At 53.3% G+C, this 12107-nt stretch overlaps 1 protein-coding gene across 1 annotated transcript in view; it reads left to right on the forward strand.

The window, feature by feature from the left end:
• Window positions 1-12107, forward strand: part of EFCAB6 (EF-hand calcium binding domain 6) — a 152850-nt gene that overhangs the window by 58718 nt on the left and 82025 nt on the right. The window contains exon 10 of the mRNA XM_006775993.2: window positions 4400-4548. Coding sequence (XP_006776056.2) covers window positions 4400-4548 — 149 coding nt within the window. The remainder of the gene's footprint in view (window positions 1-4399; window positions 4549-12107) is intronic.

Here is a 12107-nt window from a genome sequence, read left to right on the forward strand (position 1 = left end):
GGAAAAATAAGAAAAGCCAGTGATGAGGGTACCAGACAGTGAGCACCCAATAGACTCTTGGTCAGTTGGTGAAACTTGTTGTTGTTAGTGAATTTATTGGTTTCATCAAAACATGGGTATTACAGATCATAAATGCGGGCAATTCTGAAAACCGTAAAGGAGAAAGTAACACACTATTCAGAGTCTACCATCCAGCAGTGATCAAAGGCAGCATTTGGGAACATAATTCCAGGCCGGTCTCGATTCACAAACGTAGAAGGATGCTGCGTGGTGGGTGGGTGGGCGGCTATATCCAGAGAAACAGTTCTCTAAGGAGGGAACCAGGCTTCTTTCTTTCCGAGGAAGGCCCATTTGATGTAAATTCCTCTGCGCTGCCTACCTGCCAGCCCCCCCTCTAGCCCCCCTTGCCCTCCCATTCAGCCTTCCCAGCCACTCCGTGCGGTAGGCACTCTTATCATCCCTTTCAAGTTGGGGAAACTGAGGCACAAAGCGGTTTAATGACTTGCCCCAGGTTGCACTGCCAGTAAGTCCTGGAGCCACGTTTAAGCCCCTGGTCCTTTCCCGGCCGGCGTGGCTCAGTGGCTGAGTGTCCACCTATGAACCAGGAGGCCACGGTTCGATCCCAGTCAGGGCACAGGCCCAGGTTGCGGGCTCGGTTCCCGGTGTGGGGCGTGCAGAGGCAGCCAATCAATGATTCTCTCTGGTCATTGATGTTTCTCTCTTTCTCCCTCTCCCTTCCTCTCTGAAATCAATACAAATAATAAATAAATAAATAAATACCCCCCCAGTCCTTGCGCACAGTGCTGTCCTCTCGTGAAGCCCGACATTTCTGAACTGTGGATAGATGTGTCATCACTCAGGAATCGTGAGGTCCCGGAGGGGCTTCGAGGCGAGAAAAGAGCTGGAGACAGTCATTAGGAACTAAGCGATCGCGGTGTTTGAAGTTGTCTCACTGCAGACGGGAGGGCTGCTCTCTGCTTGGACACCCAGCGTGACCGTGACCGTGACCGTGACCCCCACTTCCTGGGTCTCCCCGGCCTCCCACCCTCCCTCCCTCCCACCTCGCAGTTTTCACGGTTCATGTTTTGTTCTTAGAGTCCCTGGTGTTGACACTCTGTCCTGTCACCATAGCTCCCTGGGGCTCTGCCCCTGTTGTACCTGCACATGGACTTAGGGCCACGCTTGCTGGTGGGCGCCTCTCAGAGTTCTTCATCCTGACCTGTCAGTCGGCTGACGTCACTGTCAAGTACTTCCCTCAGGAGCGGCTTGTGGGCCTTTCCCTTCGTTGTTTCACGTTGTAGCCGTCTCCTGTTGCTTTTTCCGGGAACAACACCGGCACTGTCTCTGTTTCTCACGGCGTGTTTCCATCGTCTGCTGGCACTGGACGTCTGGAGAAGCCGCCGAGGTCCCCTGGTCCCCTGTAGGTGGCTCCCCCCCCACCCCCGATGCCTGAAGTACTGTTTCTTGATCCTTGAAATTAAAAAGCAAACGAAGCGGTCCTGGCAGGGGGCACGAGCTTCCTGGGGCACAGAGTTCTCATGTGCAGACTTGTTCTTTCATTTCAGGGACGTCTCCCCGTGTCCATCACTAGATTCTCCAGCCACCCCTCCTCCGCAGGCTCGGATCCCAGCCTCAGCGCGTGTTCTTGCTGATCCTAATTGGTTTATTAGTTCGGATTGCTGTTAATTTTGTTTTCTATTCCCTTAGTTTTGAAATATCTCTTCTCATCTCTTTTTATTGTTTTATCAACTTGTCTTCAAGCTTCTTTTTCAACGAATTCATATTTTTATTTAGTTTCTTTTTATGGCACCAAACCTTTGCAGGTGATGTGTTTATATTTTTTCGTATTATGTTTCTTTAAAAAAATTTTTTTTTCTGTGAGGTTCCTTTGGAAAGCTTAGTGTTTCCTTTTCGTTTTATTTATTTCTTATTTTTTAAAATATATTTTTATTGATTTCAGAGAGGAAGGGAGCTGGAGAGAGAGATAGAAACATCAGTGATTAGAGAGAGAATCATGGATGAGCTGCCTCCTGCACGCCCCACACTGGGGATGGAGCCCGCAGCCCGGGCCTGTGCCCTGAGTGGGAATTGAACCGTGACCTCCTGGTTCATAGGCTGGTGCTCGACCTCTGAGCTGTGCTGGCCGGCTTCTATGACGCTTCCATGCCGTCTGCGTTCTTGGGCTTCCGCTGGACACTTGTTTGTGCGCAGAGCTGCGAGACTATCGCCGTCCATCCTGGCGGTGCTTAGGCCAGACCCTCTTATTGCGGAGGGCGCCCCACTGTCATCTGCACGCCGTGCAGTTTCCCGTTATCCAAACCCGCACAGAGCACGCTCCCCTGGGCACCGACACCTGGAGCCGTCTGTGCTGATCCATTCGCTGCTGCCCCCTGTGGCCGGGCACGGTCTCGGTGCCCTGCGGAAGGCTCTCTGGGAATCCCGCCGGAGTGCAGGCACTGGCGAGGGTGTGGGGCGCTCACCGCTCAGCTCCGTGGAGGTGCCAGCCTGTTTCCAGGTTCAGTGCGCGCCCGCAGACCTGGGAGCGCCTGTCGTCCCACGGGCTCACTGGCACTCGATGTGAGAGTTCCCGTTTTCACCATCTGAGGCCGGCGAGGTGGCATCTCAGCCACGCTTTCCAGTGTCACTTTTTAAAAAACCTGATGTGTCAAATGGTTTTTGTGAAACATTTATTTGGAACATTTTTGGTTAAAAACATTTTTAACAAATATTTAATGAGTTTGCCTACTTCCTGCAAATTGTGCCTCATTCTAGGTAATTACTAGTGAACAAAACAGACGTAGTCCCTGCTTTCGGGAGGGCGGCATGATGGTGCTCCAGGGAGAGAGGTGTCAAATCCCCCCTCACACACACACACATTCACACTCCCACATTTACACACTCATGTACACTCTCACACACTTTCAGTCACACACGTTCACACATTTACACATACATTCACACACTCATAAATACAGTTGTTCCTGAGGGAGTGACAGCAAAGGAGAGATGCTACGAGAGACTTAGAAGGGGGCTGGATCTAGATCGGGGGCCAGGAAACATTTAAACAAAGTAAACGTGTAAACAGAAATGGGCATAGCTTTCTGTGTCCCCGTGTGTCACGTGAGTGTGATGCCGACACGTGCCAGTCTCGGGAAACAGCTGGCGGGCTGGCAGCGAAAGCACTGCCCGTGGTGCCGGCGGCCGTGGCCGCGCTGTGCGGAAGGGCTGCCCGTGCTCCCGGGTGCTGATGGCGCCGGGGACGCTGTAACGACTGGGTGGTGAGACGCCCGCGATCCGCGTATCTTTCCTCGTGCTTTGCTCACTTGCTTGCTTTTTCATCTTTTGCTTCTGTATTAACAGTGACGGTGAAAATTCCTGAAAGGTTAGGCATGTCCCAGAGATCCCCTTTCTGTGTCACTCCCTCTCTTTCTCTAAAAACGCTGATGTCAGAGCCACTCCGGACACAAACCTCATCGGAGACCAAACGTCCGGAAGATGCTGACGGCGGGTTCATGGGTGCACCCAGCTCTGGTCTCTCCTGAGGGCCCCCGGGCACCCACCTCCCTGAAAGAGAGACACGCAAACTTAGCCACATTTTTGGTGCAATTTACACAACTTTCTAAGCAGCTTAGGCTCTGTGAGTCTCCAAATATTTTCAGAGCTTTCCCCCAGTTGTCCAATACTCCTGGGCGCTGCGGGAGTTCGAATGCTTCTCACGTGTGGACAGACTCTTGTTCATATATTTCCATGTCCCGGCAGCTTTTCTAAAAAGTCACCTTTCATGCCTAGTTGGTGGCAGGTTTGTTTGCCTTCTTACGCAGTTAGTGAGCCGGAAACCTGGAGGGGGCCAGGGCGGGGGTGGCAGCCCTGGAGAATGTCTTCATCCCTCAACTCCGGTTCACCTCTCACCGCATTTGCAAAGTCCCGTGAACAAAACTCATTCACCGGCTCCTTGTAATTCCCCATTAAAGAAAGCAGAAATGTCCACCGTGAGCTGTTTGAGCCCTTAGCACTGCTCCTCACTCTAACGCCACTTGCGTTTTTAATGCGAGGCGGCCGCTCTGCTTTCCCTGTGATGGACCGTGGGGAGGCAGCTCTGAGCCCTGTGCTTTTTCCATGGACCCCCTAAGTCCTAACATTTCCTAAGCCTGCCTATTTCACCCCCCAAAACTCCTTTCAATGTCTGATGTCTCATCGCCTGCCGGCCCGCAGCGAGCAGCCGTGGCCGGGCCCTGCTCTGTAGAGCTCGGCATTAGCCTGTGAGCTTCAGCACCTGCCCTCGCACCTTCTGATCAGTGTTCGGAGAGGAAAGTGGGAAGCGGTTTCGGTAAAATGGAGGTGGAGCCGCCCTGGGCAGCTGGTGCCTGTGACTGCCACGCTCTCATTTAATCCCTTGCAGCTTTCCAAGTGCCGCGAGAAGGTGGAGAAGGCCCTGAGCGCCGGGGACCCCTCCAGGTGCGGGTACATCTCCCTCAACTACCTCAAGATCGTCCTGGACTCCTTCGTGTTCCAGTTGCCGCGGAGGGTCTTCATCCCGCTGATGAAACGGTAAGTCCCGCTGCTCCCTGGACATCGTTCCCTCCCCGTCAGGTCAGCCCGCGGGAGGAGCGCCTCCTTTATTTCTGGTAAATGCTTCGGGCTTTTCGCTGCTGAAAAGCTGAACGCGGGGAAGCAAAGAGACTGAGGGGATCCATGCGCGCAGGTCCCCCCGCCCTCAGCCCCAGGTGTTTTTGAAACAGGCAGCAGATGCCACATTTCACGGCTAGATCTCCCAGCGCTAAGAGCTCTTTAGAAACCTGTGAAACAGTCTCCACACCTCGGAGAGTTACCGATGCTGATGATACCCAGTCAGGGTTCAGATGTGACCGGTTGTCTCCCGTTTTCTTTCATGACGTGTATTTGAGTCCGGATCCAAATCAGGCCGCACACCAGCGGGTGGGTTTGCCACAATTCTCTGCGATCGCAGGCCCCTCTCCATCTACTCATCATCCCCGTGCGGCGCGTGTAGGAGTCGCGCTGTTTGTTACGAGGAGTTTCTTAGGACACAGATCTGATGGTGGTGCCCACAGTGGCAGTCAGGATGCCCTCCCGCCTCCCTCCCCAGCCCGCCTGGAACGGGTAGGTCTGTAGACCCACGTCCAGTTTGGGGGCCAGAATTCTTCCTAAGGGACTGCGTGTCTCCTCTGGCGATGTGCGCAGCACGTTGGCCGGACTGGTGTGCCCTCGTCCAGAGCCTGCCGTGGGTCATCCCTGCTCTTATTGGTGGGGCTGCTTCTGCGGTGAAAGTGTCTCCTCCCCAGTGACTTGGCGACAATGAGGCCCCATCAACCTAAGACAGGCAGGAGACCCTGGGCTTCCTAGCACCTTCCTAGAGCAAGGGGCCGTCTGTCTTGAGAAACAGTACCAACCCATTTGGATTTGTTGCAGTTGTCATTCTCACTGATACTCAGTCTGTTCCATTGTGGCCTCAGAGTCTGTGTCACTCCCTTGCTTTCCGGCTGACACATGCTCCGGCTCCTCAGGTCATCTCTTGGCCCCGACCTGGAATCAGCCATTTCTCCAGCATCCGTTTCCTTCCCGTTGGGAGTGGTGTGTGGAGACTGAACTCTGGGTGAGGAGCTCAGACAACCTTTCGCAGGGAGGTCGGGTGGAGGCTAATGGGCAGATTGTCTCAGAGCTCTGGTCACTGCCGGCACTCGGTGACCTCGAAAGGACAGGCCTAGGAGAAGGACGAGGAAGAAGGGGTGCTAAGCTAGACCAGCGGGTCATTTCCCACTGCACCCGCTTTCCTTCTCCGCGCCCTGTGTCTGCAGAGTCGCCACGTATGGCCACCTGCCTCCCACAGTGAAGGGCGCAGTGTGGCCCGGGAGCGAGTGCGCCCGTGGGCCAGCAAGCAGCTGTGGGTCCCCCTGTGCACGGTGACATGCTGCAGGATCGCCTTCTTGGGTAACTGCAAGTTATACAGACATTTCTTCTTAGCTCATTTTCAAAATGATACAAGTAGTCATTTAATAGCAGCAAGAAAAATCAAAACCAGGAAGTCACCACCCACCTCACGTAGCAAATTTACTGTTTTCATTTCCCACACTCTCTGCTTTGTGTCCGCATACATCTATAACTTTTACATATTTGTAATCCGCGTGTGTCTCCAGTTTTATATTGTGCTTTTTAAAATAGGAATGCATATTACACACATTCTTCATACTGCTGTTGTCTTCCGAGTTGTAAGTGTAATGGATACATATTGGGTGCTTCCCTCTGCAGACATTGGCGGGGGTGGGTGCTAAGAAGCCGGAAATCAGTGTGGCCGACCAGGGTGGCGGCGGCGGCGAAGACGGTGACAGGTGCAGGGAGCGAGCCTAGTAGGCGGCCACTGCAGCCGGCACTGTGCTTCCGGGATAGCCTGTTCCAGCCAGCACCCCGGGGTTTCCTGAGTCGTGCCCTTTCCCGCATTCACCCAGAGGTCCCGGCGGAACAGGGCACGTGTGACAATGGCAAGGTGAATGCCCAGCGGCTTAATACCGTGAGTTGTAAATTAGGTGTGTCCCTGGTGCATGTATGTGGAAGTAAAGACTTGTCATATCCTCCTGTCAATGATCCCTTTAGAAGTATCTAGATACCTTTTAATCCCTCTGACTTTTATAATCTACCTTATCTGATTTAAAAAAGAATATATTCTTACTAGAGGCCCAGTGCACAAAATTTGTGCACTTGGAGGGTTCCCTCAGCCTGGCCTGTGCCCTCTCACAGTCTGGAAGCTCTTGGGGGATGTCTGACTGCTGGGCCTAACCCGACTGCCAGGCCTAACCTACCCCGGCAGGTGAGCATCCTTATTGCTGCCTCAGAGGCGGAAGAGGCCCTCCCCACTGCCGCTGCACTTGGCAGCTGTGAGCCTGGCTCAGGGCTTCTGGCTGAGCGGTGCTCCCCCTGTGGGAGCGCACTGACCACCAGGGGGCAGCTCCTGCGTTGAGCGTCTGCCCCCTGGTGGTCAGTGCATGTCATAGCGGCCGGTCGTTCTGCCATTTGGTCAATTTGCATATTAGCCTTTTATTATATAGGATTGATTTTAGGGAGAGGAAGGAAGAGAGAGAGAGAGAGAAAAAAACATGGATGAGAGAGAGCAACATCCATCATTTGCCTCCCATACACACCCCAACTTGGGATCGATCCCACCTGCAACCTGGGTATGAGCCCTGACCAGGAATCGAATTGGCAACTTTAGCTGATATTAAAGTATGTATAACAGTTTTCTTTAGATTACTACTTGTCAGGTATATCTTTCTCCAAACTTTTACTTTCACTCTTTGGTTGTCATATTCTGTATCTGCTTTTGCAAAATTCCAAAATGAACATCTTTGCCTTTTCAATGATAAATTTTAGTCTGTTTCCATTTATTGTGATGGCTGTTTTGGATTTCTCCTACCACTTTATTTTGTACTGTCTTATTTACTCAGCTGGTCTTTTATCTCCTTCTCAATCATGTTTGGTTCTGAGTTTTCCTTATCACTGTTTTCTCTCCACTATCTAGAGACTTATATATTTTCTTTCTATTCTTGTGGAGATTACCCGTAAATTTGTAAAATGTGCTCTAAACTTATAAAGCCCAATGCTAACCCATATTTCTGCTGTTGTGAATGAAACACGCACCTTTAACTTCCACGTTACTGTCACCTGGTGCTTTGATCCCTCCTTGTTTTGGCAGCACCAGAATTAGTTGTTGTTGTTATTATTATTATTATTATTTAACTAGAGGCTCAGTGCATGAAACCATGCACGGGTAAGGTCCCTAGGCCTACCCTGCAATCAGGGCCACCTTCCGCCTGTTCGCCAGTCCCCAGTCCCGCCCCGCTGCTGACACCCACCCTGGTTCCCCATTTGCCATCTGGCAATCTATCGGAGCCTGCAGGCTGGGGGGAAGGACCAAGACGTCTGCCTTCTGCCCGCTCGCCAGTCACCAGTCCTGCCCCACTGCCGCCCCCCACCCCGGTTCCCTGTTGGCCATCCAGCGATAGGAGCCTGTAGGCTGGGAGGAGGGACCGAGAGGTGGTCAATGCACCTCATAGCAACTGGCTGATTGGTTGTTCTGGTCATTATGCCATTATGGTTGCTGGCCTTTTATTATATAGGATGTGGTCTATACTTGTCTGGATTTTCTCACGTTTACTAGCATGTTTGCTCATCACTGCTTCCTTCTGAATTCCATTTCCTGAAGGATGTCCTTTAGTTGTCCTTTCAGTGAGGTCCTGTGAGGGGTGAGTTCAGTCTTTGTTTTCAAACAGTGTCTGTTTCCCCCTGACTGATTAATGAACATTGAATAGGGAGTGGAACGCGTGTTTGAGAGTTATTCCTCTCAGGCCCTAGAAGGCATTGTTCCTGGTGTTCTGGTGGGTTCCCCACTTGCTGTTTCCCTCAGTTGCATGATAAGCTCTTCAGGCTGAAGTTCACATCCTATATAATAAAAGGCTAATATGCTAAGTGTCCAGTTGTCTGTTCAACCAATCAAAGCGTAATATGCTAATGATATGCTAAGGTCATTCAGCCGCTCGCTTTGATGTGCATTGACCACCAGGGGACAGACAGACAACCGGTTGACCAGTCGCTGTGCTGTGCACTGACCACCAGGGGGCAGAGGCTTTGACCAGTAGGTTAGCTTGCTACTAGGGTCCAGCCAATCAGGACTGAGCGAGATGGGCCAGACCCGCCCTAGAGCCCTCCTACAGTCCCTCCCGGGCTGGCCAACCTCCCGCGTTCCTCCTCGGCCCCGATCATGCACTGGTGGGGTCCTTTGGCCTGGCCTGCACCCTCTAGCAATCTGGGCTGAGGGACTCCCCTCCCCCCGTGCATGATTTTGTGCACTGGGCCTCTAGTTTCAAAATAATCACAGACATGAATCTTCTTTTGCAATGTCTTCTGTGGCTTAAAAATCTGTAAATTCATCATTCTTACCCAGGCTTGAAAAAAAAACATTTTCCACACTGCTTGTTTTTTGTTGTTGTTTTTATTCTTTGAAAACAAAACAAAACAAAACATTTTATAATCCATTCTGACATAAGGTGGTATCCAAATTAAATTATTTTTCCAAATAGGTAATCTACTTTACCATCACCACTTTTTAGCACTAACCAGGTGGTCTCCTAAGAGAGAATCTGCCGGGTTCTGCACTAAAGAGTTGGCCCAGGAGAATGAGCTTGCGGCGAGACTAGTGTCAGCAATGAGCGGCCTCGGTGGCCCTGCCCCAGGTGGCCCTGCCCCGGGTGGTCCTCTTAGGGTTGAGGAGAGATGGGAGGAGAGTAGGGGCCGGGTGGGCGCGACCTCAGAGGGGCACGTGCGGGAGGCTGTGGGCGGGGGGAACCCCTCTGCGCCCTGAGTGCGGGGGTTCTACGCATCTGCGCGGGCACACCTGGGAGATAGGGTGGGTGCTTGGAGGTAGGGTGGGTGCCTGGGAGGTAGGGTGGGTCCCGTGCCGGACAACCGCAATAAAGCGAGCGTTGCCATAGAGCAGGTCGGGATCTTTTCGCTTTCAGTTAGTAAAAATGCAGTATTTGTGAAGCCCCGTAAAGTGAGGTATCTCCGTAGATAAGTTAAAACTCATGAAACTGTACATGGAGAGCAAATGTCCATTTTATTGCACTTTCATTTAAGAAGTGAAATTTAAAAACTGGTGCTTTTAAGGCCAATAATACAGGAAATAATAAAGAAGGAAGCCAAATAAAATCTAATCTCTCATGCCTAACAAAACGATGTGGGAAATTCTTCTTATATCCAATTTAAGAATGGGTAATATAGGAAAAAATAGGCATCTTTTTAAGTTTGTTGTTCTTTTAACTACTCAGGGTCTAGGGCTAAATTTAAAACACGAACAGCTTGGTAATGAGGCATAAACTCTTCATCCGAATAATGGTTCAGAGACTTTAAAACTGCTCCCCGCGTGTTTCTGATGGAGGAGACGGTGCTGAACAGCGAGCGCAGCGTCATTACCGCCAGCTGTGCTTTCGGAGCCGCTGGCTTCACACCAGGTGGACCTGTTACCGGGCCAGTCGCGGGAGGAGAGCGGGTTTCAGGAGGGGCCAGAGGGCGGGAGGGCGGGAGAAACGCTGCCAGGGACTCTCGTTCATCCCTCCCCGTGAGAGCGGGCCTCCCCCCAGAACCGCTCCTGCTGAGAGCTGCGCAGTAGAGAACAAGCCATTTAGCCCAGATTGTGTGAGGCGGGACAGCATCACCCGGGACGTATCTCCAGCTATTGCCCGGAGCGTCACACTCGGTGTCTGAGACCTCTTCTACCTCCACGCCTTTCAGGGAAAGGCAAAGCCAGGCGTGAGGCGAGACCAGTGGTCCTGGGCCCAGGGCTGGGCAGGGAGTGACTCCAGGGCATGGAAGAAGCAACTCCAGGGGCACCCGAGGGAGCGGGGGCGGGGGGGGGGCGAGAGAGCTGGTCCCTGCCCTGCTGTGATCTCTGATCCCGCTCACATGGGCCAGGTCTAGGCAGCCAGCAGGTGCTTGTGAGCTGATGGCAGGATCTTCCCCCCAAGAAGGGGGGTTAAGTGGAGTCATTAGTGGGGTAGACATGATCTCTGTGGCCTGAAGGGGCCGGGAAAGGGGGTCACTGAGAGAACCAAGGCTGACCGAGGGGGTCCAAAAGCAGGGAAGCCTTCAGGAGAAGCATGAATAGCGGCTCATCAAACTACTGTCATAATCCACCTGTTGGATATTGCCACGTCTGCCTAACGATCGGTCGGCCAGTCCGTCTCTCTCTCCTCCTGACCATGCACATGGTGCGAGCAGCAGCAGAAGCAGTGATGATGATAACCATTATCGTGTCGACTGCCATACTCATAGCCAACGTGCTGTGCAGTTCTTAGCTGCTAATACCCCCTAGGTAAGAGTGGGAAGGCTGTAAGGAAGGTGACATCGCGCTAAGAGACGGGCTACTAGGGCCAATCGCCCTGGCTACGGAAGGAAGTCCGGGAAGGCTTCCTTGAGAGAGGAATGGTTCGACTAGACTCGCCAGAGGGGTAGAACCAAGGAGGTGAAGTGTGGGAAGTGGGTCACGATGGGGAGGCAGCGGGTGTGGGAGCGAGGACAGGAGCACAGCCTGTGAAGGACGGAAAGACCCGTGTGGCTGGCGCCAGGGGAGCAGGGGGCGGCCCGGCGCGGGATGCGGCCAGAGATGCTGGTAGGGCCCATCTGCAGGCTGTGAGCGCCAGGAGGGCTTCGGTTTTATCCCAAGAGCATGGAGAGTCATGGAGGGACTGATACAAGAGAGTAATCTGCTCACACGTGCATTTCAAAGAGCAGGCTGGTTGAAGTCTGGAAACCTACTGGGGAAGGCGAGCGAGGCAAGCCCGATCGGGACTGCGGCAGTAATTCGAGTGCAAGGGGAGGGTAGTTCGGCTTCTCCTGTGGACGCTCGAACGGATGGACAGCTGGGTGGTGGCACACGGGTCACCCAGGCTGAGCTGGCGAGACCCGAGAACTGTGATCTTAAAGAAACTAGCCTTGTCTCCCGCCGCCCCTGAACTCGTGCCCTGGGCCTTGCTCTTTCGCCCCTGGCTGAACACATGGGAGACCCCGCCTTTCTGTTGGTCTGGGTTGGCATTGCGGAGCCATTCTCACAGAGCGGTCAGTGTGCGTTCCGTTAAACGGGGCCTGGCGCAGGCGAGAACCACGGGCTCGGGGGCTGCTGCTCCCTCTCCCCTCTTTGCACTTTGCTTCCTTCCTCACTTTGCAAACTTGTTCTCTGGCTCCTCCGGGGATTGAGAGCCCCGAGGAGGGGGAGGAAGAAGGGGGGCAGGAGAGTTCTAGAGGCCGGTGCTGCCCTGAGCGTGGCTGTGTGTGTGGGTCGCACCTCCGACCACACATCCCTCGCTCTTTGTGAGGGCGTGTGCAGGGGGCAGACGGGCCGTGTGGTTGTGGGCGCCCACGTGCACTTGTTCTCTCACGGCGCCCGCGCTGATCCACACGAGAGCAGCTCTCTCGGCCGCAGGCTTCAGCATCAGAGCGGGAAGTCTGCCTCCCGCCCACTTGGCACCGCACGCCTTTGCTCAAGGCCCTCGCACCCTGGTGTGGCAGCTGGTGTGGCAGCACGGAGAGCGCTCTGTGTGTCGGTA

The sequence above is a fragment of the Myotis davidii genome, unplaced genomic scaffold (genome assembly GCF_000327345.1).
Source record: "Myotis davidii unplaced genomic scaffold, ASM32734v1 scaffold428, whole genome shotgun sequence".
Lineage (NCBI taxonomy): Eukaryota > Metazoa > Chordata > Mammalia > Chiroptera > Vespertilionidae > Myotis > Myotis davidii.